Source organism: Polychytrium aggregatum (genome assembly GCF_025602895.1).
Source record: "Polychytrium aggregatum strain JEL109 chromosome Unknown BJ171scaffold_28, whole genome shotgun sequence".
NCBI classification, from domain to species: domain Eukaryota; kingdom Fungi; phylum Chytridiomycota; class Chytridiomycetes; order Polychytriales; genus Polychytrium; species Polychytrium aggregatum.
In genome coordinates this window covers 297,942-324,981 of record NW_026516230.1, presented here as the reverse complement: position 1 = coordinate 324,981, position 27,040 = coordinate 297,942, and the positions used below count along the sequence as shown (strand labels likewise).

General features: G+C 57.2%; 9 protein-coding genes across 9 annotated transcripts; 6 read left to right on the top strand and 3 right to left on the bottom strand.

Annotated features, from left to right (window-relative positions):
* Nucleotides 1-366: 366 nt before the first annotated feature.
* On the bottom strand, nucleotides 367-2,231 carry BJ171DRAFT_162560 (uncharacterized protein). Its single transcript, XM_053105884.1, has 3 exons — nucleotides 1,438-2,231; nucleotides 1,092-1,307; nucleotides 367-892 (listed from the first exon to the last, which is right to left on the bottom strand). The coding sequence occupies exons 1-3, from the start codon at nucleotides 2,095-2,097 to the stop codon at nucleotides 542-544; spliced, it is 1,227 nt and encodes a 408-aa protein (XP_052964931.1). The 5' UTR covers nucleotides 2,098-2,231; the 3' UTR covers nucleotides 367-541.
* Nucleotides 2,232-3,742: 1,511 nt separating this feature from the next.
* BJ171DRAFT_625906 (uncharacterized protein) lies at nucleotides 3,743-5,611 on the top strand (the record flags this gene model as incomplete). The annotated part of the gene is made up of 7 exons (XM_053115517.1): nucleotides 3,743-3,803; nucleotides 3,906-3,934; nucleotides 4,032-4,093; nucleotides 4,201-4,322; nucleotides 4,480-4,698; nucleotides 4,802-4,985; nucleotides 5,157-5,611. 7 exons carry the CDS (start codon nucleotides 3,743-3,745, stop codon nucleotides 5,350-5,352), a joined length of 873 nt encoding a protein of 290 aa, XP_052964930.1. The 3' UTR covers nucleotides 5,353-5,611.
* Nucleotides 5,612-5,758: 147 nt separating this feature from the next.
* Nucleotides 5,759-8,541, top strand: BJ171DRAFT_512310 (plasma-membrane choline transporter-domain-containing protein). Its single transcript, XM_053111651.1, has 7 exons — nucleotides 5,759-6,299; nucleotides 6,417-6,613; nucleotides 6,774-6,962; nucleotides 7,051-7,259; nucleotides 7,354-7,703; nucleotides 7,825-7,917; nucleotides 8,028-8,541. The coding sequence occupies exons 1-7, from the start codon at nucleotides 5,853-5,855 to the stop codon at nucleotides 8,352-8,354; spliced, it is 1,812 nt and encodes a 603-aa protein (XP_052964929.1). The 5' UTR covers nucleotides 5,759-5,852; the 3' UTR covers nucleotides 8,355-8,541.
* Nucleotides 8,542-9,539: 998 nt separating this feature from the next.
* BJ171DRAFT_512307 (uncharacterized protein) lies at nucleotides 9,540-12,002 on the top strand. Its single transcript, XM_053111650.1, has one exon. It carries the CDS (start codon nucleotides 9,670-9,672, stop codon nucleotides 11,689-11,691), a length of 2,022 nt encoding a protein of 673 aa, XP_052964928.1. The 5' UTR covers nucleotides 9,540-9,669; the 3' UTR covers nucleotides 11,692-12,002.
* A 217-nt stretch (nucleotides 12,003-12,219) lies between these two features.
* BJ171DRAFT_162465 (uncharacterized protein) lies at nucleotides 12,220-14,813 on the top strand. The gene is made up of 5 exons (XM_053105883.1): nucleotides 12,220-12,396; nucleotides 12,514-12,631; nucleotides 12,784-13,181; nucleotides 13,273-13,538; nucleotides 13,722-14,813. The coding sequence occupies exons 1-5, from the start codon at nucleotides 12,343-12,345 to the stop codon at nucleotides 14,401-14,403; spliced, it is 1,518 nt and encodes a 505-aa protein (XP_052964927.1). The 5' UTR covers nucleotides 12,220-12,342; the 3' UTR covers nucleotides 14,404-14,813.
* Nucleotides 14,814-14,905: 92 nt separating this feature from the next.
* On the bottom strand, nucleotides 14,906-17,036 carry BJ171DRAFT_512304 (uncharacterized protein). Its single transcript, XM_053111649.1, has 5 exons — nucleotides 16,722-17,036; nucleotides 15,957-16,649; nucleotides 15,630-15,723; nucleotides 15,480-15,521; nucleotides 14,906-15,320 (listed from the first exon to the last, which is right to left on the bottom strand). The coding sequence occupies exons 1-5, from the start codon at nucleotides 16,917-16,919 to the stop codon at nucleotides 15,223-15,225; spliced, it is 1,125 nt and encodes a 374-aa protein (XP_052964926.1). The 5' UTR covers nucleotides 16,920-17,036; the 3' UTR covers nucleotides 14,906-15,222.
* A 2,125-nt stretch (nucleotides 17,037-19,161) lies between these two features.
* On the top strand, nucleotides 19,162-21,545 carry BJ171DRAFT_600575 (uncharacterized protein; the record flags this gene model as incomplete). Its single annotated transcript, XM_053115028.1, has 2 exons — nucleotides 19,162-19,647; nucleotides 19,750-21,545. Exons 1-2 carry the CDS (start codon nucleotides 19,344-19,346, stop codon nucleotides 21,543-21,545), a joined length of 2,100 nt encoding a protein of 699 aa, XP_052964925.1. The 5' UTR covers nucleotides 19,162-19,343.
* Nucleotides 21,546-22,099: 554 nt separating this feature from the next.
* On the top strand, nucleotides 22,100-24,462 carry BJ171DRAFT_512302 (uncharacterized protein). Its single transcript, XM_053111648.1, has 4 exons — nucleotides 22,100-22,329; nucleotides 22,366-22,682; nucleotides 22,794-23,494; nucleotides 23,525-24,462. The coding sequence occupies exons 1-4, from the start codon at nucleotides 22,208-22,210 to the stop codon at nucleotides 24,047-24,049; spliced, it is 1,665 nt and encodes a 554-aa protein (XP_052964924.1). The 5' UTR covers nucleotides 22,100-22,207; the 3' UTR covers nucleotides 24,050-24,462.
* A 560-nt stretch (nucleotides 24,463-25,022) lies between these two features.
* On the bottom strand, nucleotides 25,023-26,599 carry BJ171DRAFT_600573 (uncharacterized protein; the record flags this gene model as incomplete). Its single annotated transcript, XM_053115027.1, has 5 exons — nucleotides 26,310-26,599; nucleotides 26,117-26,149; nucleotides 25,816-25,990; nucleotides 25,404-25,748; nucleotides 25,023-25,366 (listed from the first exon to the last, which is right to left on the bottom strand). Exons 1-5 carry the CDS (start codon nucleotides 26,517-26,519, stop codon nucleotides 25,023-25,025), a joined length of 1,107 nt encoding a protein of 368 aa, XP_052964923.1. The 5' UTR covers nucleotides 26,520-26,599.
* Between the last annotated feature and the right edge of the window lie 441 nt (nucleotides 26,600-27,040).

Sequence of the window (27,040 nt, the reverse complement as noted above, 5' to 3'; positions counted from 1 at the left end):
GCGGATCATGCTGTTTCAATGACGCTGACCTGTGCGTCGCCCCCGAGTGCGGTAGTGCCGGGCAGATTGATAGGAACACCTGGTGGAGTCGCATCCACGTCGGTGGTCCGTCGCTAGATCTTGGGGGGCGACAGGATCCGGGGCTGAGCCAGTTTCTCACCCAAACGTTTTGCGATTACATTCGGGACTGAGACCTGCTCGGCTGATACACGGCTATGCTCGCGGTGCCACCTGCATGTGCGCTTGCCACTTTCATGGTCCTTCCTGTCACGCAGCTCTGTTGATTGCCATGCTCACTCTATAGTGTGCAATCAGCTATGCAGCTCAAAGCGAAATGGAACGGGCTACACTGGAGCATCGTGTATTAAATGTCCATTCGCGGCCACAGCAAGGACCAGAAAATACAATTGATAGCTGCCACCAAGAGCCAGTCGTCAATCGCGTGACAATCATACTGTTGCCGATGGGCGATGATGTCGGATTTGCACTTGACAGCATCATCAGAGCCCAGCTTGGTGCGCGACTTGTCTCTCGAGACCCTCTACGAGTCTGACCGAGCAATCTTCTTCCGCGATGACGACGAGGAGGATGAGGGGCTTGTCACCGCCGATCCAGATCTCGATTTCGACTTGGGCGTCCCAGCGGCCGAGGCAGCAGTGGGTGTGGCGGCGTTGGAGTCTCCGGTACTGTTGCTGCCACTGGCAGCTCGCGATTTGCCCTTGGTCTTGGAGCTGGCCTTGGTCTTGGCCTTGGGCTTGGGTGAGAGGAGACTGGCATAGTGCGTCTGAATGTGCTTCTTGAGACGGTCGTGGTGGTCAGACGAAAGCTTGAATAGTTCGTCTCGCTGAACCGTGCCTGTATCCCCGTCCGAGTAGCGAACGGACACGATGTTCTGGAGGCGGTCGGAAGGCCACATCAGCAATTGTTGAGGGACAGGAAGAGGGTGCATCCAGAGACCAATGTGGCGAAAACAAGGCAGAGTAGCGATTCAAGGAGAGACACCAGTTGCACCGAGGGACTGAAAGCAAAGCAGACGTATAGAGACGAGGGGACCAGTCGCCGCGGATGCCCTGTCCCTCTCTGGTAAATACCTTGCTGATCTTGATGACGGTGCTTTCGTAGAACTCGGTTGAGAGTGGCGCATCGGGGGCCTCGCGGTAGAGCGCATAGACTCGATCGCCTGCTCGGAGAAGCTCTGCCAATACATTCGATTTGTAATTGACGATGCTGACGGGATGGACGTCCCAAGTGTCTTCGATGCTGCCGTCGTCAAGGGCCTCCGGGTCGGGGTCGACGACGACATAGGTCTGCAAAGGGAGGGAGTAAGCTTGCTTGCTTGTATGGGCCAAAGCTAAGCGCACGTTGATCTCCAAGCCACACGAGATCATGGTGATTCCGCCAAATCACATATTCGTCGCTGTGGGAGTCGTTGTTCACCTGTTTCTCGGCGTTGAGTCTCTTGATCTTGACAATGAAGCACTTGAGCCCTAGGTCGCTGTCTTCGTCCGATGGAATGGGCACGAACGCCGCAACAAGCGCACCTCTCTTGTGCACAGGCTCGCTCTCTTCCGTCTTGATGTTATTTGCGGGTGTCTTGGAGCCGGTGGGCGTGGACGGGGCCGACGCCGCGGAGGCAGGGGCTGGGTATGAGTCAAGTCCCTGCAACGTGCTTGGTTCTGTATGACTTGCCTGTGCTTCTGCTTCGGCAGTGGCTCCTTCGGAGGTGCTGGGTGCCTTGGACGCTGGTGGCTCTGTCGAGTCGTCTGAGAGCAAGGGTTTCTTGGGCAGCGGGGCATCGTTCGCAATCGTGTCGCCCTCACCAGCAGCCCAGCTGGATCGACTCCGTTTGGAAGGCCCCTGAGGCTGCAGCGAACTGGCGGTGAGTTCATCGGCCTTGGTCGAGTCGGCTGTCAACAGACTGTCGCCGCCCAGAGATTGGGGTTGCGGGCCAGCATCAGGCTGCATAGCAACGCTTGGAGCGCCAGGTTGGCTCAGAGACTGTACAATGAGAAGTTGATCATCTGTAGATCTTGAAGATTCCACCGGCTGCATGGCACTCTGGTCGCTTTGTTCTTGGTCGTAGCTGTCAATGTCCATATCGTCGTCCTGGGGCACATTATTGGGATCTGGGCGGTGTCGTAACAACCCGGTGAGAATGAGTGCATGCGAGGTAAATGCACTTGGAGGTATGACCTCAGTGAGTTCTTTTCCGTTCTGTGCTGAGCGACAGTGTTTTCAAGCTCACGAACCCTCGTGGATAGGACTGTCCTGGTTGCCTTGATTGTCAATGTCCTTGGGTTGTGGTTGTGGCTCCTTGGGTTCGGGCAAGTCGGAGGAAGCTAAAACATGCGAAGGCTCGATTATGGATGCATTCGGCTCTGGTTTTGCGGTATTCGGCTCTGATTTTGCAGTATTCGGCTCTGGTTTTGCAGTATTCGGCTTGGTATCATCGCCGCTGGATTGCGTGGATGTGTGGTGTTCGGGAGCTGGTTCGACCAGGGTCGGTGCTTCGGGTTTGGGTTGAGACGGGACCTGAGAGTTGCGATCGGGCCGGTTGTCTTGAGGCGAGGGATTGGCTTGTGTGCTGCGATCTAGGGCCGCCATTGATGAAATCCAGAGACTGTGTGTAAGTCCGTGAGCCGTTTGGTTGCCCTCCGCTCGATACGACGGTGCGAGCGATTAGTCCGAATATCGAACCACAGATAATGACCGACCTTGCCCTTCGTCACGCCATTTCGAGATGGCATCCTCGATTCGGACTCGGATGCGGTCCATGAAGTCTTTCGAATGGAGCATGGTTGTTGAGTTGGCAAAGGTGACGGCCTCAGCCAGGGGCTTGCTTCTGGTGATCAGCAATCAAGCGCCATGAGCATCGAGGGTGGTCAGAGAAAGCGGAATATACACTCGCCGCTGTATCAAGGGGGAGGGACACACCGGAATCGACATGGGAGTCTGTCGGTGATAGGGGTGAAGCAGTTGATACTCATGCATGTCCTCTCTGTAGTGAGGACAGGTCAGCTACCTTGTCGACTTGTCCATCAGCTCTCGGTGGATCTCGATCCTACTGTTGCCTGGCCGAATGGCCTCGATCTCGCTGGCGAGGAGGGATCGAATGCGTACGGTGAATTGGCTGCCCTCCTCAGACGACTGAAAGGCGTCCAGGAGCTCTTTCCGAAGTTCGTCAAAGATGCCGCGGCGCTTGAGAGAGAGGAGTAGATCATCGGGGGACGAGAGGGCAAAGGTGGGGCTCATTGCGGCGATGGAGATGAAATCTGAGACGGAGATGGAGACGGGATGCGTGCATCGAGGCCGTCTGGGCCGGGACAAAGCAGATCAGGACCAGGACGAAGCAGAGCGAGACCGGGATGCGGCTGGCACGAGACGGAGGTGCTGCAGATCTTGGCCAAGAGAGCGTTGCGGGCGGGGCTGTTGCGTTTGGGCTGATCAGGCAGACTTCGGAGTTCGGGTCGCCATTTGGGTTGCCATTTGGGTTGCCATTTGGGTTGCCATTTGGGTTGCCATTTGGTTCGCACCTGCACGATCGCTGCATCCGAAGCATGACGGTGATATCCTCGACCGGATGGACTCAAGCGCATCCCAATCACGGACGCTGCCGCTGTTCCTGGGGATGTCCTGCGATGGCCCGGGCATTTCATTCTTCTGTCGAGAGAGCCTTCTGTCGTTCGCCAGGCCCGATTCATCGCCTATCCCATCGTTTCTTCATCCGCCATCAACGCTGTCGATGGGCCCCCAGAGTCTCACGAGCATTCTGCAGCACAAGCTGGCTACCCGAGACTATCTCGGTGCGCATCGGCATTTCTCGTCTGAGAGTGGCCTGGGTATCGGCTCGCGTGGCTCATGGCCCATCTCTTGACTACTTGGACTGACCCCGAATCCTCTGACAGAGCATCACAAACTGAGTGTCTATCTCGAAGTAAGCTGCAGCCGGCGCATATCCGAGCAGTATGGCCCGAGCGGTGCCGTCCGAACAGTACGGCCTGAGATGAGCGACTGAGAGCGTGCTTTCGCAGGATGTTCTCATCAAACTACTGGAAGACCGTCCCGAGAAGCCCATGAACTACCTTTACGATTAGTACGTCTGATGCGCACACCAGCCCGGCGCCATGCCTCCTCTCCGTCACTATGGGCCCCATTTATTTGCGCGCTGGGATACTGACGATGGCTCGGGTGGTTCTCCAGTTTCGAGAGTGTGCGCCTTGGGACGAACATCTTGCTTCGCGACTTTGAATACGTCAAAGCAACGACCCGCAACCGCATTTCGTTTGCGCATCTCTTGGAAAGCATCCTCAACTCCAAAGCAGGTTCGGGTCCCTTGAAACGGATGGAGTTGATGCAGATGCAGGCTCGGATCTGCCGGTGAAAGCGCCTGCCAGCGATGCATCATCGCCCATCGTCTCGCCTCCCATCCTCTTGGGCGATTCGGGCTAATGGCGATACCTTTGGCTCACTCGCATCAAGATCGACATACGGCTCTCGAGCTCCACCAACTTGCTGAGCTGATCTGCACCGATTTTCCGGGCGAGATCGTCGAGAGGGCTGCCGAGATTGCGAGCTATTCTCTCGGGCTGTGCATCCCAGACCTCTGGCACCACCCATCGATGCAGCCGGACAAACAGACGGTTCAGCTGCCGATCCCCGAGTTCATCAAGGTGTTCAGGACATATTTTAGCTTTCTGGGTGAGCAGTGTGGTCGCGCCGCAACGCAGAATACTGAGCCGGGCAGCTGGCAAGAGGATTCGGATCGGGAAACAGTAACCCGAGACAGCCCAACGTCCGACAGAGTTCTTTGAGATGTGCGAGGAGATCTTGCGCGATACTCTGTCGACCTTCCACCAGAACAACCTCATGGCTGGTCGCCAGCACGTCAACAGCGACGATGTGTTCACGGTCGAGGACATCTCGATCCTGGAAGACATCTATGTCGACTATCTCAAACGAAGGCTATGCCGACTGGAAGGATTCAGGTGAGGCCGCTCGAATGGTCGTTGATCAGCAAGGCCGTCGTTGCTGGGGTTGGCAGAACAGGCACATCGTCTCACGACAGCCATCAGACGGCAAGAGCCGCGTGCGATCGTGGGTGCCGCCCCACAACGGCCACTTTTGACATTCAGCGCTGACAGTTGGTGAACATTCAGCGTGCTGGTTCTTCCGCACGAGCTCGCAGTCGATATTGTCCACAGGGCCTTCCAGACCGAGCGTGCTGCCCGGGTGCCTTCATACAGCAGCGCCTCGATCATCTACTTTCAGCTCACACGGGAGATCGTCGACAGCCACACAGTCCAGGCGCTGATGGAGCGGGCTGTGCCGATCGCCGCTCTGACCCATCGATGAGTGCCGTCGGCGAGATAGCCGCGGGACGGCCGTGGGACAAATGGCAGCTCCTCACTGCTCAACGGAGCGGAGGAGGCGAGCATTTGCAAGCCACGCGCGAGGAATGTTTCCGCACAGACGAACCACATTATAGGATGGAAACCACAAAATGAGGCAGATAAGGCGGTGGAACGAGTCCTTGATATTCCAGCTCCCAGCAAGAGCGAGAGCCCATGGACTGCGACGGATCGCAGCCGGTCAGCGCCCATGCCAAAGGAACTGGGTGAACGATGCAGGCGAAAGAGGGACGAAGAGCGGCGGAGGAATTTATAGGCCGCCTCCACTGCGCCACAGGCGTGATCGGGTCGAGTGCGGGTCGAGTGTGGTTTGGGTGGCGGTGTACGATCACGTGTCAGATTCCGTGCACAGCCCGGTGCTTGGTGCCAAGCAGGGCGGCCGAAACTCAAAAGACGGCCCTTTGCCATCGCAGCGGTCTGCTTGGCAGCCCCCCAGTCACTCTCATGGACATGTTATCTCCCAAAGCCCACCAGGAGGAGCCGCAAGACCGCTTTGTTCGGGACCCTCGCGGCTCAATGAGCCGGGCTGGGTACACCAATCTGCCCGATAGCCGACAGACGCTTGGCGAGCAACAGCAGCAGCAACAGCACCTTCCCCCTCATCCATACCAATACGGCCAGCCCAACCCGCAGCCGTACGACCAGGCCGTCCACCAGTATGCTCAGCAAGGCAACCAGTATATCCATCCAGGTAATCAGTATGCTCAGCAAGACAATCAGTATGCTCAGCAAGGCGGCCAGCACGGCCAGTTTTATTCCTATCCGCCCCCGCCCTTCTCGTCGCAGTCCGCGGCATTCGGCTTGGGCTCTGGCCACTCAGGGCCTGGGGCTGGGAAGCTGCCGCTGCCTGGCGGTGCTCCTCCTGTTATTGTGGCCGACCGCAAGTGGCAGGTACGAGTGCATTGCGGTTATTCCTGTATTCAGCTTGCATGAACACTGTCACTTTGGCTGCCCGTCCGGCTGACCGACATACAACCGACCCGCGGTGGCGGGAAACCTCTGTTTCAGGACCCGTGGGCCGTGGTCCTCTTTGTTCTCTGCCTCGGAGTCTTTATCTTTGCTGCATGTATCGGAATCCCCGTGGTCGTCTCGCAAGTCGGCTCTGGGGATTTCGGGATTGTTGTCGTTGATCTGGCTTACGTCATTGGCGTCGTGCTTGTGGTCTCTGTGGGCTTTGTCGCCATTTGGTTCGTCCTGCTGCAAAAGTACGTATTCACTGCCACAGCACACTCGGTGCCCCCTTTTCATGTCCCTATGGTCCGACCGATGTTGCGAAATCAGCCCCCCACTCGTCGAGACACGCCTGCTTCGACAACTCCATGGCCGAGACACTCATGTCGCATCCTTTTGGTTTGATTGTAACAGGTTCCCCCGGCAGATGATCAAGATTTCATATTGGGCTTTCTGCGCACTGCTTGTTGCCGCCGCCGTTTTGATGCTTTGTCAAAACGCACTGCCCGGCTACATCACCGGGTTTTTCTGCCTCGTCATAGCGGGCCTCTACGCTTGGTTCTACTTTTATCTGCGCACCAGGATTCCCTTTGCCTCGGTCTTGTAAGTCCGCAACAGCCCGGCAGCTTATCATGTCGGTTGATTTCGTGCTTCTGACTACAAACCATCTGGCCCGCACCCGACCACATAGGCTTGAAACCGTGACAAGGATCTCGAGCCAGTTCCCGGCCGCGATCCTGACTGGCTTGTTGGGTGTCATCCTTAGCCTGTGCTTCCAGTTCGTCTGGATCTTCACCTCGATTGGCATCTTTATATATGCTGCCAATGGTTGGAGCACAACCTCCAAGCAACCCCAGGGCTTTAGTCCTGGCGCCATCTTTGGCTTAATGATCGGCTTTGGTAAGGCTGTCTGGTCACGACGCACATAGGTATCGACATCTCAGAGCTTGCTCTCCCCCTGTGACTGCTCGCTGACACCCATTGCGGCTTTCAGTGTTTATACTCTATTGGACGCAACAAGTCATCTACAACACCGTCTATGTCATCTGCTCGGGCCTCTATGCTACTGTCTACTTTACCGGAACGCAGGTCCCCGGATCCACAAAGCTGCGTGTCGGCACGTCAAATCCGACAGCCAAATCGGCCGCGCGGGCCCTGACCACAAGCTTCGGTTCAATCTGCTTTGGATCCTTGCTGATTTCCATTCTGCAGACCCTGCGGTTCATATCTGGAGGCTCACAGTCCAACTCTCCCACCGACCTCAACTCTGGCGTGTCCTTCATTGGCTGCTGCTGCCAGTGTCTCTTCATGAGTATCGGCGATGTCATATGCTACTTCAACCGCGTAAGTCTGAGAGTCTTGTGCTTGAGATCTTGAAGGCAGCGTCGAGCCGATGCCAGATCCTTGTGTACCAATCCACTAAGAGGGACCAATGCTTTGCTCTGCTTTGCTTTGCTCCATGTAGTACGCCTTCACCCACATGGCCATCTATGGCACGGGTTACTGTGAGAGTGGCAAGGCGACCTGGGGCTTGTTTCAGGCACGCGGCATCGAAGTAGTAAGTGTTCTGCCACCTGCGTCCGGTCTGCGCTTCTTGTGTCTTTGGCTTTCAAACGAGCTGGCATGTGTCTGACTAACTGCTCGTCCTGGCTCTATTGATAACCGCAGCTTATCAACGACAACATCATCGGCCGTGTCATCGGCCTGGGCAGCTTCTCTGCTGCCGTCATCGGTTCCTTGACGGCCCTTGCTGCCGCTGTGATCAACAAAAACATCCCACAAAGCCCTGAAACGTTTATGATGCTCAGCAGCTATGGCATGGTAGTCGGCTTCACGAGTTTCTTCTCGATGATGTGTGTCATCAAAGCCGGTGTGTCGGCCACCTACGTATGCATCGCCGAGGACCCTGCAACGATGGAGAAGCTCAGACCCGAGCTCTTTGAGAGGCTCAGAGAGACCTGGCCCTCCATAACCTGGGGGCTTGGCCAAGCCTGATGGCCAGCCGTGTGGTCGCCTTTCGATCGGCCCTTGGTGGCAGGATCCGCACATACATCAAGCAGCTTGGTGTCGGTTCTTCAAAACACGAATACAGCGCGCTGAATAAACCATCGGACACCCGTTGCGATGACGACGACTACCACCATCCGCGCTGCGAATACACCTCTTCTTGATCACTCCACTATCAATCTCAGTTCTTGCCAGAAACGTGTGGCTCCGACTGCGCATGCGCCACATGGACACACAGCCAATCAGCAGCCTCCAGTTGGAGCTGCGCACGCGTGGCTTCTTGGCGCTGCCAGTCCGCACCCCTTCAAAACGGCCCGCTGTTCCCAGCCTCGGTCGTCATCGTTTCTCCACCATCGCCCCTCGCCCTTTGCACCGAGTCGTCCGTGGATTGCTGAAGGCATCTGGCAGCATGTCCAACTCAACGTGGTTTGCGCCGCTAAGTACATTCTCTGAGGCATTTGGTCAGCAAACGCCGCTCCACTCAAACCAATCGCGTCAGAGCTTGGTGAATGATCCCGCCGAGCTGTCGATCTTTGATCCTCCAATGCTCTCGCCGTCTCCATCGACGGCAGCGGCCTCGGACTCGCCAGCCTCGCCAGCCTCATCGCCGTCTCGATCCAGCTCCAACTCATCTCCAAGCGCCGACCTCGAGCTTCCCGACAGCCCACACACTCAGTCGGTCTCGTGCCCACCGACGCACCAAGACCTCCTTCCAGCCCTGCCGCTCAATGCCCTGTCGGCTCACGGCCCCTCTCGTCCAGCTGCGAACCCACCAACGAATCCGCCCACCAACCCGGTTCTGGCCAGCCGCTCCCGCTCCGCCGTCGATCGCTCCGAGATCCTCAAGGCTCGCATGGAGCGCAACCGCATCTCGGCCCACAACTCGCGCGAGAAGAAGCGCAAGCACGTCGAGGATCTCGAGTCGCAGAACTCGCTGCTTGTCGAGGAGAACAGGGCCGTCTGCAAGCGGGTCAAGCTCCTCGAGGACCAGAACTCGCAGCTGCACGACCAGCTGAGCGCCATGTCCAGCCAGGTCCGTGCGCTGCAGGACCAGCTCAGCGCATTGGCGTCGGCGATGCAGGCAGGTCCGGCCCCCAGCACCACCAACAGCAGCATGGAATGCAGCGACACCACCACCAACCACACCACCACCAACCACACCACCACCACCAACCACACCACCACCAACCACACCACAACCACCAACCACACAACCAACGACCCCGACATTCTGTCATCTGCCGATGCCGAATTGGCCACGCCGCCCCACGCCACCTCACATGCCTCCGTGGAGTTCCAGGACATGTTTGGTCTTTCCGACAGCCAGGATGTCCCGCTGTTCTCACAGGACGTCCCTCCGTCGCTGCTCGCGGGCTCCTGTCCCAGCGATCTGTTCCCGATGCATCTGGGTGATCTGGACCATCCCTTGTCGGTCGGACCGAGCTCGTACGATTCCGTTCCTCCGTCGAGCCACGCGCTGTGGTCGGTCGATCTGTTCCACCCGGCCGACCTGTCGTCGCCAAGTGACGGAAGCATTGCATCCGAGTTCCTGTCGCTCGACAACCTGAGTACTGACGGGGCCGACTTTCTCGCCTCGCTGTCGCCGCCAAGCGCCGCCGCTCTGTTCCCGCCCACCCACCAGCATGCCTCCACCAGCACCACCACCGCCATCGCAAGCACCGACCGTCTGCCATCGACACTTGCACTCGGTCCCACGGGTCTCCCTGTCCCGACCCAGGGGCTGTTGGCCTCGGGCTTGGCCCTGTCGCCGTTCTCATCGACAGTCACTCCTCCCGCAACCACGCCGACCTTCAGCCCACTGCTGGACCTGCTCACTCCTCCCCCAGACGTGCTCACTCCGGGGTCGCCGGCCGCCTTGCTGCCGTGCACTCCGTTCTCTTTGTTCTCGCACCCGTCGTCCACGACACTGCCATTTGCAGCACTGCCGCTTGCAGCACCAACCTACGCACCGTTCTCATTCTCACCGCAACCGCCCGCCACACTCTCCACGCCTCCACAGACAACCCTCTCGACAGCCGCTCTGGCTGTGACCCACTCACTCTCTCCCCTCTCTCCTCTCACAGGTGGACTTGGCGAGCCGACAGCGCTCCCAACACCCGAGTCTCTGCCATGGCCGTCCATGTGTCGTCAGCGTCCGCCGTCTGCGTGTCCGCCGCGTCCGTCGCAAGCTCCTCGCTCACCGCGCCGGTCCGTGCCGCCCCGGCCGCCGACTTCACAGCAACTGACCACGGTCGTGGATGTTGTGGCGGCGCATCTCTGTCCCGCAGGCCACTGCGCGCAGGGATGTGGTCGCCTGTGTCAGTGTCGGCGGTGCGGGGCCGATGGTCTCGCTGACGTTGCTCGTATTGGCCGTGCCGCCTCCCGGGGCCGCATCGCCCGTATCAGCGACCGACTCGGCGCCATCGGAACGAGCAGGGCCAGTGTGGTTGTCCATGGCGATGGATGCATGTTGAGCGACGGCGCGGCGCACGCAGATGTCACGGACGCCGATACCCACACTGACGACAATCACGACGACGACGACGACGACCACAGCGTCGACGGTCGTGGCTCTGACGGGGTGTCCCTGCCGCGGAGTCCACCCTGCTCTCCCGCCGAGGCAATGCTGGCGTGGATGTCTCGATCGCCCCCGGGCAGCTGGCCTGGTGCCCCTCCAGCCTCTCGCCTCCACTTGTGGACGGCGGCGACGTTGGGGTCGCTCTTGGCGGCGCTGGTGGGTCGGTCGTTGACTCTGGCCGGGGACTCGACAGCACCCCGGCCTGTGACGGCATCCCGTTCCTGTCGTCGGCTCTATTCCCAGCCAGCGACCACACCCTTGCCGTCCTCGGCCACATCCTCAACAACACCTTCAACACCACTCTCGACGACGCTCTCCGCAGCGTTCCCAACAACAACCTCCTCAGCACCCTTCTCATCAACAACATCAGCAACAACACCAACAACACCGACAGCGACATCAGCAACATCGACAACATCAGCAGCAGCGACCCTGTCTTTGGCAGCCTCGGTCTCGCCGTGGCACCTCATGGTGTCGATGGTGCAGATCTGGGTGTCGGTTCTGTCGCTGGTCTTTGCGGCAGCCGGTGAAGGGCGACCCAGCAACGGGCTGCCCGACGACGGCAGCAGCCTGGACCTGGCGATGTGGACCGACGGAATCATCCACGCCCTCCACACCTCCCTCTCGGCGCCGGCCCTCTCGACCATCCTCGTATCGCCTCCTCCGTGCCTCTCTCCGCTGACGGTGGTCCGGGCCATGCGGGTCCTCGAGGCAGCCGGCACACGCAGCATCCTGATCGGGTCTTGACGACACCCCGCAGGTCCAAGCAAGGCCCAAGTACAATCGCCAGCGATCGCTCGCACCCAGACTTCACTTCATGTACATATTTCATTCTCGCGAAGCTCGTGCGGACGCAGCAACCAGGCAACATCTCCAAGCTCCTCTGGCCCGCTGGACACATTGTCCCCGTCGATCTCTGGACGACAGCGACACAGCTCCAGCCAATGAAGCATCCTCGTTGGCTGGTCGCCCACACCACCACCACCACCACCACCACCACCAGCAGCAGCAGCACTTGCACCGCCGACCTTCACTTTTTGGATACACATCTGCCCGGACCCCCGACACGGTTGTGGTCGGCGGCCCGGCAGCGACACAATATAATCTATACCATTAAGATTCTCGGCCAAAGCTTCATCCAGCATAGATGACTTGCCCTCATCCATCTAAACGATGCACTGGGTCGCTTGATGCCGGAGGGCCCAGATCCCGCACCGTTCTCGATGGACCTTCATCACATTCGTTCATGATTGGATATGACGTCACTGTGGCTGACCTATATCATCCACGCTCCCCAACAGAGCCAGATCCAGACTTTCCTTCGTTCCTTGCATTATTTCGCTCGGATTGCCAGATACTGCTGTGTTTCCGAGGTCCAGGCCACCGTTCCAAGCGACGATGCCACCCGGAGGAATCGTTTATCGCATGAGCCTGCGTAGTGAATGCGAACCTGTGAGTTGATGTTCGTGGATATCCTTGGGATCATCCGACTGCCCGCGCACCCATATCCAAGCTGCGGTGGCAAAGCTGCCGTAATGCTAATAAACCCACTTCCACCCCGCTCAACAGGAGTGGATCGCCTACACCAAGACAAGCTCCAAGCGATTTACCATCAACATTACATTGCATATCGTCTACGTTTTCGATGTGACCGTCAACTTACTCTTGCGAGGCATGAGTCTCGGAGGTACACTTTGCCCACAGCCGAGCTGCTCTCTATGCACCAAGAGCACTGGATCTGCGGGTCCCATGATCCTTGCTGTGGCAGAGCGAGCCGATTTCACAGGCCATAATTGAGCCGTGTTGACACACCATGTTTGTCTCATTTTGCTCGTCCAGATATGCCGGGTTTGGCGGTCAGCTGCTTTACCATCCTCATAGAGCTGATACTGCTCCGGTCCCCAAACCTTCGGCAATATCTGGTTTACTCCCCGAATTTCGTGGCGCTATGCTCTGTTGCTTCGCTGGCATCCCTGGTCTTGGACGGCACCAGTATCGAGGGAGTTTCCCGAATCGTTTGGGAGACTTCCGGATACGCCGGCTTGGTCTTTGGCATATCGGCCATCACCAAACAGCCCACATCTTGGATCGTCGTCGAATTCGGCCTCTTTGTGATCGCGAGCGGCATTACTTGGTCGATTCTTGAGCCGAACGACTACTTTGGCATTCAAGGCATCACCATCACCTTTGACTACGTCAAGGTCATTGCCAGTGGAATCATGGCATCATTCATCGATGTAAGCACCCCTGTCCAAGCCGCTCCCACAGAAGCGCCGCCTCGGCTCTGCATCGTGCTTACCGTGTTGCCTCGGTTGTTCTTGATTCCAGAGCTCGATCAGCTGTGACGCATATCTCATGGCTAAACGCACACCATACTCACCGGAACACTGGGACACAGAGTTCGTCGATGACCTCCAGACCTATTTTTCGGAAAAGTCGATAACCTCTGGCGAGCACATCTTCCCGTTCTATCGTGCCAATCCGACCCGCCAAGACCAACAGCGTCCATCGTTGAGGGATCGGATTCGAGCCTTGTGGCACAGCTGGGTGGATCTGCGCTTCAGGAATCCGGCTCTGGAGTTGGAGTTTCGAGAGTACGTTAATCCTTATCGCGTGTTCAGGGTGCTCAAAACTCGTGGTGGAATGACGGCGCCTTTGCAGCCCTGGGTGCCCATGTGTAATTCCGCAAATCCAACTTGATTGCTTGACTCATCCAGAACCACCTTGCCTCCTGACTGCTTTCCATCGTCGCGGCGGAACCCGTGTCGATGTTGCAGACATCGAAACAAGCGGGCGATGCAGCAACATCTCATCACCACCCTGATCAATCTCCTGAGCGCCATTGTTCCGATTCTCCTCAGTTGGATCGACCCGAGCTCGGAAATTCCAAGCCCGGCGTGGAAAACTGGGGCCCAGATGATCTATTTTCCCGCTGTTCTGATCATCCCAAATCTACTGCTTCTGTTCAAGACAGTGCGGTCGTCCGCACGGGCGGTGCAGATGGTGATCCTGTTCATATCGATCTTGAACATCAGCGGATGGATCCTCAGCCATCTGGCAACGGTGTCAAACGGTATATCTGCCAACGTGCAAATGGTCACCTTTCACCGAAGCCTGACCAACGTCGTCATCGCCCTCTTTTCGGCCTCGGCTCAATCTGGTCTCCTGTCGACATTCTACCTTCCGCTACTCCCGATAATATCGATCGGCAACTTTCTACTGTTCCACTTCATCCAGCCAGTTTTCTTCCGCTACCAAATCAGTGCCATTCCGCAGTCCTGTTCGGTTGCTTACTTTGTTTGCATCGTAAGCGAGGCAGAGTCCCGGCGGGCGTTCTTGATCCGGAAGCTACAGCGGCCGTCGAGCCAGGTTTCGAAGAAGGAGGCTGAGGCTGCAGCAGAGTCGACAACGAGCATCAAGCGGTCTGCTTCGATGCCAGACAGCCCACACATCTGCTGATACCGCCGATCGAATGAGGGTATGTGATAGTCGATCCAGTCTGTGTCGAGTCAGAATACCATCCCAGCGGCTTGCAGGCCGCGAAGAGCAACGCCGAGTGAAAGACATGGATTTGCAGGGTCAATCAAGATCTGGTTTTATTTGTGATGCTGAGATATCAGTCGTCAAGGATGTTGCGAGCTGCCACCGCTTTGGGTCTGAAATGCGCTGTAGTAATCAACGAAATGCTCATCCTGCGGATCTTTCACCATCGAGCTACTACGAGGTGGTGGCGAGACTGATGGGCCACAAGGTGCAGGGGGCATTGCTGATGCATATCGAGTGCCTGTTCCTGGGACAGAGTTGTCCTGGTAATTTACCTCCAAAAAGTTTGATCTATGGTCTTGTGGGTCGCTCGATGCATGCTTTGATCCATAAATCATCGAATCGCTCGGCATTCGGTTTGGGGCCATAGGGGGATGGTCCTGTCGGAAATTGGTGGTGGATGCCCCATGGGTCAATGGACCCGAGTTTGAGTGGCTCTGTGTGTGGCCAATTGATGTCGGATGGATGACTGTCCCGTTTCTTTCTGGATCGACTGTATGATCCTGATATGATGTCGAGCCAGCACGAACATGAGTGATCGACGACGAAGCTCCGGTAACGTGAGGGCCGACCCTCGCTTCTTCAACGAATGGCCCATTGCGACTGTGTTGTTTGCCTGCGCCAGTTGGGGGGACTCCCGTCGGAGCGGGTGTGTTGGTCGGCCTGGAGGTGGGTTTCAGCTTGGCCTCCCAGTCAAACTCTGCCATTTCCTTCTGGAAATCTTGGACGGTTTTGTCAAGGTCTAGCTCCGTTTCTCCGCTGCTGGCTTTGAGCAGTCCAAGCACTTCGTCCAGAGTCTGCGGATTGGCTTGATGCTCCGGCGACTGCGACAGGTACTGCTGTTCCCTCTTGTAGGCATCGCGGACGGACTCGAGCTTCTTTTGCTTTGCGAGATTGACCACGCCGTTCTCGACGGCCTGCTGCTGGATCACCTGGAAGTCGTCGACGTCCAGGAAGGTCTCGTTTCTGACGACGACGCTGTGCTGGTGCAGGCATTGATTGCTCAGCGCAAGCAGCTGGAGCGACTGTGATCGGTGCGTTCGAATCTGCTCGATTTGAGTTTTGAGAGCCGCGATTGCGCTGCGGTGTTGGTCGATGAATGTCTGCTGGACGCTGATGGCAGACTGAATGTTTTCGCTCAGGGTGTCTTCTTCGACAACGTGGGTGCGCCACTTGATATACTTCTTCTCCAGAAAGTTCTTTCCATGCGAGCATGGAGTCGGCTTTGTGTTCAAAGTACGAGTCTTCGATGCAGGCGGCGAGGCTGGATGAGCCTCCGGTTTGATCACATACTGTCCGCTTGGGAGCACCCTAAAGTCCGTGCAGTCGATGTGGTTGCAAACCAAGGTGCCCTCGGGATAAAACTCTGCCGTCATTTCGAGCCGTCCGTTGTTCTGTCTTTTCAGATAACTGATTGTGTGCTCAACGGCACGAATGCCATCCTCGTGCTCCTTGATCTGCTTGTTCAGCGACTCTTCGGTGCCCTCGGAGGCGACCAGGCTCTGGATTTCCCTGTCAATGTACGTCCTCAGGGCCTCGAGCTGGGCAGTCACCCTGAAGTCCTTTGGGCTTCGTCCCCGGGCGACCCTGACCATTTTGCGGCATGCGATCGAGGATCTGTGCCACGAATCGTCAAACTGGAGAACCTCGCCTTCAGAGAACTCGACCTTGTCCTTGGCGAGGAGATAGCGATATGCCTCGTTGTCGATGATGAAGCTGTTGGTGTCGTCCAGGTGGATGTCCACGCCTGACTGGGACTTGATCTGGTCAAACAGCTGTCTCATGTTTGGAATGGTGTCGCCCACTCGGAAGGCTGTCGACCGGGCCTTGGTGAACAAGAACGCAATGTTCTCCACGGTGCCACGGTCCAGGTACTTGAACAGCTCCATGATGCAGAATCTGAACCAGACCGTGAGTCGGCTCTGGTTTGTGGGCAGCGCAATGACGAGCATGTGGATCTTGCCGACGCGGGTGACGCATCGGATGATGTTTTGCATGTTGAGTCTGTCAGTCTCGACGCCTCGCGAGTCGCCCATGCCTGGGGTGTCGATGATCCTGATTTTGGTTGGCAGGTTGTCTTCGTCGTATACACTGAACACGTACGACTGGGGATGCTGCGTTGTCGACTGTCCTTGCTTGTAGACTTCGTTGGCGTGCGCGGCTGGGCGAGGAACAAATGGCGGATCAGCACCATCGACGACTGCACAGAGTTATGGAGGTGCGGCACACTCACCGTGAGCAGGCACCTTCAAGGATTTATCGTCGGTCTTGATCTCGGTCGGCTTGCATGTTTCGGGGTCGTAGAGAACAAACTTTGTTGGCACGAGGGTCACAATCTCAGAGGAGGCACAGGCTTCTTCCAGAGATTTGAAACTGACGTAGTTGGCGACGGCGTTGATGAGGGTCGACTTGCCGACACCGGTCTCTCCCATGACCAGGATATTGACATCCTGGCCGTTCCAGGGCAGGTTCAGAAAGTCAGAGTCGTCGAATTGCTGATGGACAGCGGGCTTCTTGATCTGGGACTTTGACGAGTCTGCAATTGAATGGGGCTCTTGCCTATTCGGCTGATTCGGCTGATTCGGCAACTTGCTACTATTTTGCGGGGCAGGTAGTGCGGCTGGGGCAGACGGACTTTGATGAGGTCCAGGGTGTGGCAATGGTAGTGGTTTTGTGTCTCGAGTGCGATGAGGTGTACCTTGATTGTTAACGGCGCCTTGAGCACGCACGGCTGGGTTTCCACGCGAAGGAGTGGTTGAGTTGGTTGGAGGGAGATAGTTCAACTGAGATTTGCTCCGCTGAACACTGGTACCGCGCACGTTTGAATTCGATTGGATCTTGTTGGTGGCTCCAGTTGAGACAGGCGCACTCGCTCTGGCTGCCGACACACTGTTGATTTCTCTCTCGGAAGGCTGTGTACCCCCATAGAAATATTCGTCCAGATTCTTCAGGATATTTAACGCTTCCTCAGATGTTGCGGTGGCATGGCTCGAAACAGATGGACGCGACAAATCTGAGTATACAGTTCTCTCTGTCTCGAGTCGAAACTTGAGCTGGGGTAACTCTTGGTCTGAATAGCCTGCAGTGGGTGTTCGTGATCCCAGGAGGGTTTCCATGTACGAGACAGACGCAGAGTTCAGGATGGTTGCGTCTCTGATGTGGTTCTTCAATATCTCAAGATGGGCTTTGAGGTTGGACGCCCCTGTTTCTTGTCCCTGCTCGTGCGATGAATCAAGGATGGCGAGCTGGCCCTGCCCTTTGGAGAGGATTCGATGCACGTATATGAAGTAATGGATGTCTTGGAACGCTATGTGGGTGTCGGCAGCCAGATAGGCGGCAAGGGTGACACTCTGCTTCGGATTCCTCGACAAGGTTCCTGTGCCGGCGCTGGGCACAGCAATGCGGAAGAAATGCACGTTTTGCTTCGAAGAGTCGTCCAAAAACTCCACTTGGATCACGGGCCAGTTTCCACGCAGATTCATGATGCCATTGACTCTATCGAATGGTCGTGCAGCTGCCGACATTTGCTGGCCTACAACTGCGAAGAGCAGGCTATCGACTCGGTTTCTTGGCCAGCACAGCAGCAGCTGGGAGACCCAGTAGTCTGTGAAGGGAGATGGCGATTGTTGGATTACAACTACGGCCTTTCGAAAGCTGCTCTCTTTGGGAATGCGCCGGAGCTGCTCTTGAATGGGATGAATGGACTGGAGTCGAGGTGGCTCTTGCATAGCGAACATCTCGAAGTTGGCTGCCTTGGTCTCTGAGGAGTCGGTGCGATCTTTGGACTTGGAAAAGAACCCAGCTGATTCTGTTTCCGGGCAACGAGAGTGTGAGTGCGGAAGAAGAGCAGATGGGATGGCTCGGGCACTCAAGAGCGAGAACCATGACATGTGTGCTTACTCTTCTGCGGAGCGGGATGGAGGAGATCGCTGAGGATTCGAACGACCTTGTCGCTCTGCTCGCCAGTCAGGTCTGTGATGACCAGGATGCGATCGCTCTGGGGGGCTGTCATGTTTGCAGTGCGCTTGGGAGTGTGGGAGCAAGTAACCTGCTAGCCGAACGACTTGCGGTTGTCTCTGATATACCAAGACAGGATGCGCCGTGCGGATCGGTGATGCGGCTGCCCTCCTCCTCCGCCCGCCCGCCAGCAAGTGCCTCCCGAAAGGGTATCCCCAACACCAAAAATGGCCGTGCGCACCCCGTCGCAGGCCAATCGCATCGCCCGGGACATCGGCAGCCTGTGGCGCCGGTGTGCTGAAACGCCGTGCGACGAGATGCCAAAAGGCCGTCGATCGGTGCGACCCTGGTCCAGACACAGCCCTGGCTCGGCCGTGTCCCAGCGGGCTGTGCTGTAGCGCCAGGCTGCGCGGCCGTCGCACTGCAGCCTCCGCCCGGGGCACACAGCGTCGGCATCAATCCTGAAACACAAGCGGGCCCCACCCTGTGTGCCCATCGGCCCCGCACCCCCACGGACGGCGCATCGGGCCCACGCGCACATGAAACATGTGGCATCGTGCGACGTGGTACGCGAGGACGGCGTCGATTGGTGCGGCTTTGGTCTCAGATTCGATCACCCTTCGTGGGCCAGGGTGCCACAGGAGAACACAAGGATCGTCTGGCAGGGGCACCCAGCCAAGCGCAATGCCGGGTCGGCCAGTCTCAGCCCCGCCGTCGTGCCACAGAGCGCATGGTGTTCCCGCATCGTCCAGATTTGGTTTCGTTCGCGGCAAGGCGTGCGAGCCCAGCATCTGCCGGTCCTCCGTCAGCTTAGGGATTCTAAAATCGGGTGCCTCGACCCTGCCCCAAGAGCGCACTGCAGACACGCACGGTACTTGCCTTCAAACTCCAACGTCATCATGGTTGCTGCCAATATGCCGACGGTGGAGGTCATCGAGCACCATGTAATCAGCCCGTATCCGAGCCAACCGTATTCCGGCCCCAGGCGGGAGATTGTGCTCTTGATCCTCGGCGAGACAGGAGTCGGAAAATCGACCTTCATCAACGCCCTGCCCAACTACTGGTTCTTCAATAGCATCGACGAGATCCGAGAAGACCAAATCATCAATCTCATTCCAACGAGCTTCCACGTATTTGAGCCCGGGGCCCTCACGAAGGGAAAGCTGATCGAGTCGGGACAACTCTCGTTCCGATCCAACGTCCGTAGGTCATCCGCTCCAGCAATGGTGGCGAATGCAATGTTGTGTGCATCGACTCGGTGGTGCGTGCAGACGGTTATGTGAACGTGCCTATCCCCTGAGCCAGCAGTCCACTTTGACTCAGATTCCGCATGGAAGAACGAAGTCCGGGGCCAGGGCCAGTCATCGACTCAGTCCCCACACACCTACGTGCTCGACACCGAGCTCAGCAACGGAGAGCCTGTGACGGTCAAGTTCATCGACACTCCTGGCATGGGCGACACCCGAGGCGTCGAGCAGGACAAGAAAAACATGGACAACATCATCCAGTACATTGCCAACTACGAGAAAATCCACGGCATCCTCATTCTCCTGAAGCCCAACCAGAGCCGCCTGACAACGTTCTTCCGATTCTGTGTCATGGAGCTGCTGCGGAGCTTGCACCGCGAGTGCGTCAAGAACATGGTCTTCCTCTTCACCAACGCCCAGAGCACCAACTTCCGCCCTGGAGACACCATGGGCTCCCTCTTGCCCCTCCTTGAGCAGGTATCCAAGGATTCTGGAGTCAAAATCTCCATCACCCGTGACAGCGTGTTCATGGTCGACAATGAAGCCTATCGGTATCTGCTGTTCCGAAACAAGGTTGCGGTCGAGGAGCACGAGCGGGAAAAATACCACCAGTCGTGGGACAAGTCTACCATCACCTGCCGAAGTGTCCTCGATACGATATCACGGCTGGCCCCTCACGAAACCCACCAAACTGCGACTCTCTACCAAGTCCGAAGCCAAGTGCTTGAGCTCTGCCGGCCCTTGGGTGACGCCGCGGCCATGATCGTCACCAACAAGGGCATCATCGCAGCCCAGCGCGAAGTCCTTAAGGCCGCAGAACAGAAAATCGAGAAGCTCGACGAAATCCTGAACGCCAAGTTTGACGTTCCGGTCAAGCGTCCTTTGAGCCCAAACCACCGAATAACCGTGTGCATAAACCTTAGCTGTGTTCAGCACTACCAAGATGACTCTGGAAATACCTTCACCAAGCATATCACCAGATGCCATGACCCTTGCCATCTGTATCAAGTCGTTTGCCAGGTCATAGGCGACCCGATTCTGGAGCATTGCGCCGCCATGCGGAACGGCGATTGCAGGGGCTGCGGCCATAGCTTCCGCGAGCACATGCACACTGACTGGGAGCTTGCCTTCGAAACCAAGCCCATCATCAACGTGAAGTTGCAGGAGGAGATTCAGGAAAAGCGAAGCAATGTGGCCAAAATCGAGCGCTTGATTCAGGAGCTGGAGGCCCATCAAGCATTCCTCTCGCAGGAAGAACAGCGGATCATGGAAATCAGCGCCAAATTTGCAGTGTTCGTGAAGCACAACGGCATCGTTCTCTACAACGACGCCATGCCCGACTATCTCGACCACCTCATAAAAGATACCCAACAATCGTCCGCGGGCACAGCCGAAGCACGCAAAGAAAAGATCAAAGGACTCGAGAGGCTCAAATTGATATACGACGCCGAGCGCAGGCTTCTTGTTGAAGGAATCAGCAACGACAGCTCAGAGCCGCCAAGTGTGAACGAAATCCGAGCGTTGATGAGCCAGCTTGGTGACTTGCAGTTCTCTGGCCAGTTTTTCAAGAGCTTCAGCTCACCGAACGACGCGACGCACATCGGGTCGAACAACGGGGCGAATATCAAGGCGAGCAATGGAACGCACATCGGAGCGAACGGCGGCGGTGTTCCCATGCAGTACTCGACGTCAGAGCCGACTCCTTCCCGGCCATCAATCAGTGCCATAAATGCTCCTCAAGCCCATCTGCCCACCCCGGCAATAAGGCCCCTGGCGCCATACACCCCTATTTACGATAAACCCAGGGTCGGTGTCAAAGAATTCTTCTCCAAGTTCAAGTTTTCACGCTCCTAGACAGAGCCTCGTACTCTTCGGCTCTCCCAAGTTCCTGCTCTCACGGCTTGGCGTCTCATAAACACACCAGCGGGTGCTGATATCTATTCCAGCCACAAATACAGTCGGTCCAGAAAGAAACGGGACAGTTCCTTCCTGGCTTCAGATCTCTGAACTCGGGTGATGAGACGCTCATCTGCCGCTCCGGGCGGATGACGGACCCTGGTCGGGCGCTTTCGATGTCCGTGAGTAGTATTCCGACCCTTGATGCTTCCCAACACTGTCAGTCGCACCGAGACTCGCTTGGCGGCGGACTGCCGCGGTTTCACCCCAGGCTCGACCCAACGCTGTGCTTTGTCAGGCCGCTGTGCGATCCCATGCCATCCGGATCTCGAAGCAGCGCTCGATCTGATGTCTGGCCAATCGGAGGAGGTCAAGTCGACTCCTTGTGTTTCATCTTTGACCCATTCCCGGCGGTGTGGCTCGGTCACAGCGACGTCTGGGGTGCACATGTTTCAGATACGGTGGCACATGTCGTCGCAGTCGCTGGCGGGAGCTCATGCTGTGGGACCTCTCGGGACCCGGGCTGACACTTTCCGAGTCCCATGGCCAGTCAAGGTGCGAGCGCTGCGACAGAAGCAAGACTCGATCACTAGTCCTCGCAAGAAGCGGCAACAAGATAGATGGCATGGCCAAGCAAGTCACACAGAGACCCACATTTGGGAGTTTGCAGCGACAAGACAGCCGCCTCACCCGACAGAAATGGCCATGAGACAGCTGCCCAAAGACTGCCCAGAGGAACCTCGTCGCTCTAGCTGCTGTCCGGCATCCTCACCACGAGCTCCGTAGCGTATCCCGGCATGGCATCGAAGCGCATCGACGGGTTTCGCTCAGTATTCTCGCCCTCGCCCTCAACCTCGGCGCCGCACCATGCACCCGCCTCCGAACCCGTGATCCTGGTCTTTGGCGAGACGGGCGTTGGAAAGTCGACGTTCATCAATGCACTGGCAAACTACCTGAGCTTTTCCGACATCGACAGCGTTGATCAAGGCAATATGAAGATCATGATCCCGACGCAGTTCTCGCTGCACGACTTTGAGGCCACGGGACACGGGACGATGTTCAAATCAGGCAATCTCACACTCAAGTCGACCCACGGTAGGCTCGCATAAGATCCTCGGCGATTTGTTGTGTTGAACAAGCAGTCGCAGTCGCATTTTGCCTCGCACTGCCCCTCAGTATTGACTAACCGCCCGGGTCTCTGGCCAGAATCGACGACCGACAATGAACAGCACATTGTCGGACGATCCTCAACACAAAGCCCCCGCACCTACATCCTGGAGACGCAGCTCGATTCGGGTCGGCATGTGTCCATCAGAATCATCGACACCCCCGGACTGGGCGACACCCGGGGCTTTGACCAAGACCGACGCAACGTCGAAAACATCATCGGCTATCTCTCCCACTACGACAACATCAGTGCTGTGTTTCTTCTGCTCAAGTCCGACGTGACCCGGACGACGATTCCGTTCAAGTTTTGTTTCAAGGAGCTGCTCAAGAACCTGCACAAGCGCTGTGCAAACAATGTTATGTTCATGCTCACGCATTCACGAAGCTCCTTTTTCCGGAATGGCGACACGATTTCCAGCTTGACTGCGCTGCTGGAGGAGATCAAGCGGGAGTCCGGGGTCGAGATTCCGATTGCGAATAACGTCTTCATGATCGACAACGAGGCGTTCCGCTTCCTGGTTGCCAAACACAAGATGGAGTTTTCGGACACTGAGCGAAACCAGTTCCGCTCCTCGTGGGAGAAATCGACCAAGACATCCCGGAAGCTGATCCAAGCCATTGCCGAGATTGAGCCCTGCGAGACCGAAAGCTCCGTGTTCCTCCTGAGCACTCGGCGCTGCTTCATAAAGCTGTGCAAGTTCTCGGCCCATGTCACCAAACTGGAGGAAGCCACAGAGAAGGTGATCAGAGAGCAACGGTCTCTCCTGGAGTCGACCCGGGCCGATATTGCCGAGGCCAAGCGCACCCTGACGACGACCCTCAACATCCCCGTCAAGTACAAGCTGTCCCACTCGATGACCGTCTGCACCAACAAGAGCTGCACCAAGGTGATGCAGGACCAGAGCGGACAGAGCATCATCGACTATGTCGTCAAGTGCAATCCTCGCTGCACCCTGGCGGACATACACTTGCAGAGTATAGGAGACCCGAGACTGCGCTTCAGCCCCATCATGGTGCGCGAGCAGTGTCGAACGTGCTCGCACTCCTTCCGAGAGCACATGAACATTGACTGGGATGTCCGATATGAATCAAGAGAGATCGCCAGTCCTTCGGCACAGCGACAGCTAGCCAAGGCGCAGGCGAAAGAGCACGCCATCAGCAAAGCCATCCAGACGCTGGAGGAGTCGCTGCGGGAAATCCAAGCCGCAGACGAGAGCATTAGGAAGGTCGGCCGTCGACTCGCCAGCTACTTGACGGAGCACAGCATCAGTCCCCTTCAACACCTCGCTGCTTGAGTATCTCGAGATCCTGAGCAAGGACGCACAAGCCTCGGGCATGAGCGGCGCCTCTCTTGGCCAATCAAGTGAGAGCTTCAAAGATCTGGAGACCGACAAGTTGATCCACGAGGCCGAGAAGAAGATGGTGCTGGCGGTTCAAGAGAGGAGCGAGGCCGTGCCCTCGAGGGACGAGATTGAGCGACTGATGGGCGAGCTGTCCAAGATTCGCTACTCCAACACCGAGGGAGTGGCAGGGCTTTCACGAGCCTTTGGCGCAATATCTGTTTCGGGGAACTCGGGCGGCTCACGATTCCACGCTCTCGCTTTCCGGCCCGTAGTTAAATAGGATGGTGGTTGCTCACATCAGGGTGCGCCAACAAGTGCAGCGATGTTTGAATATAGATAAAATGGAGGATGGAATCAGTCCTGCCTGGATGATGGAATCAGTCCTGCATGGATGATGGAATCAATCCTGCCTGGATGATATTCTCATGTTGATCATATGGAACACTCTCTGCGGTGCTGTGGGTACAGCCAGCATCAATCCCGAACTGCGCTCTTGCATCAAGTTCCAAGGGTGCGATGAGTCATGGGAGCGAGCCTCAAGCACATTTCTGTCAGCCCCGAGGCCACTCCCCACTCGACGGATGAAAGAATACAGGATGTGGAATGTCTCGATTGCGCTGATTTGTATTGGCGATCTATAGAGTGCCCGGGGCTTACTGCCTGATGGGGGGGGGTTTAAACGGAGTCATAGCGCTGCAAAGCGGCAACCAAATTTAAGATCGAGTTGAAGAATATCGAAGAAACCATCTGCGCTTGCCATAGAAAGTGAAGATCGGAGAGGATTGATTGTGTTTACCCCCCGACATAGAGACAAAGAAGAGCTGGATAATTCATAGGAGTGCCAGAGGATGGGTCAGATTCGCCGAAAGCAGGGAGGAGTGTGCCGGGCAAGGCGAAGGGTCAGCTCAGTCATAGTTGAGCAGGCTTATGCCAATCTCTCCTCCTTCACGCCGGGGATAAAGTTACGAGAGACAGCGGTACTCTCTCCATGATTGAGGATGGCAAGGCTTGGGACAACCGGCGGCCGGTAGCTGCTCGGAACGGAGTTAATGCCCTCCGATTGGTTGATGGACTCGTTGATTCTCGGAGAGACATGATTTGCGGTCGAGTGAACAACGTTAGGGCGATCTAGGCGCTCCAAATCATGGGTGTTGTTTTGGGGAGGATAGTGGGTGTCCGGCTGGTAAGGGCCATCAACGTAGTTGCTTTGCGGGTAATCGCGAGGTTGGTCGATATTGGCGGGATTGGTTAGGGTCGTTGTTGACAGCTCTGTTTTGTTCAGCTTGAGCTTCAGCATCGGCCTCACGCTGGCGTCTCGCTTCAAGCTCCTTATCCTTGTTGAAGTGGCGGACACCAAAAGCGAGCAGAGCGATCGCTGCCAAGAAAGCGCTGGTTCCGACGAGGGGGGCCCAGACATTGGGGGCGGGATTGGCGTTCAGGATAGTGCCGGACGAACCCGTGGCTGTGGCATTAGGGGCGCCAGTTCCGGAAGCACCACCGATGACACCGCCCGAGACACCGCCCGAGACACCGCCCGAGACACCGGTTCCGACCGCACCAGAGCCAGAGAGGGCGGTTGCGGTTCCGGAGATGGCGGTGGCGGTTGCGGTAAGGGTGGCATGGGAGTCACCGCCGCCGGACTGAGTGGCATCTATGTCGTCGATTAGGACAGAGTTAGGAATGCTCCAGCAGCACACGATGTGCGCACGATTACTTACCCCAGGTGGCGGTGGGGGTCGGGGTAGGAGAGGTAAAGGCGCTGTGCGCCTCGACGACCAGTCCGCGCTTCAGGTGGACGGGCTGGGGAGCGGCGTTGGTAGCGACCAGGGCCATGGCCAAGACGGTGAAGGTGTTGAGCAAGCGCATGTTTGGGAGGTTATCGAGACAGAGAGCCTGTGGGAAGCGGGCAAAGAACAGCGGCAGCAGTGACGGGTCAGCACAGGCATGGACCGGCGGTTGGGCTGATAGCGCCAAGGATGTGATGCAGCCAAGGACGTGATGCAGCCAAGTTTGACATACTGATTCAACTTGACCGTAGCAGTGGAACCCCAGCTGAGAAGGAGGAATGCGACAGGAGATCTAAGCAGCCGAGGAACCGGGGAGGAGCCCAGGTTTAAATATTCGGAGACGAGTACTCTGCCGCGAAAGCCGCCTCTGGCTGGGCTGCGTGGTTGTGCCGTCGCTTGGACGGGTGGCGCCCGGGGGGATATACTTTTTCGGCAGGCACCCGATGGCGGTGCGACGACGGTGCGACTGGCTGCTTGTGGACGGCCCTTGGTCGCAGCGCAAGCGACATGGATCCACAGCCGTCAAGGCAGCGACAAGCAGCCCTTGTTGGGACAGCGCGACGCTTGTTGGATGAAACGCCGGGATCCAAGCAACCATTCCATCGCTTTCCCAGAAGCAAATGTCGACACAGCATCCGTGGACACGATGCGCAAGTCTTCGCTGTCGTTGCTGCCAGGGGCCTTGCTCGCTCATGGGCCTTGCTCAGCCGTGGGCAGCCCAACGGGCCAGAGGCGAATATTGCGCAATGCGCGTGGCGTAACCCCCGCCGAGGCTGCTTGACACTGCAATGTTGTATCGATCTCGGGCAGCCCCTCGCAAGTACGCCAGTTCGCTGGCGCTCTCTGTGCCGCCGCTGCCCGGCATGCACTCCAAGGCAGGGACATGGTCATGTCTGCGTCTCCTCTGGTAGTCTGGCAATGATCTCTTGTCGGCTGCGATGGCGAACACAGCGCATCGGTCGAGTTGACTCCCGTGTCGCATGGCCTAGCATGCGATACTACTATTTCCCTGCCTCTCCCTTTCCTTGGTGGGCGACTTGACGTGATACCAGTGGCAAATCGCCGAGATACACAGCCGGTTGAACAAAACAGCGCTTTGCATCACGCACATGGCATTCCATAGATACAGCGACACGACGATGGATGTTTGGGACAT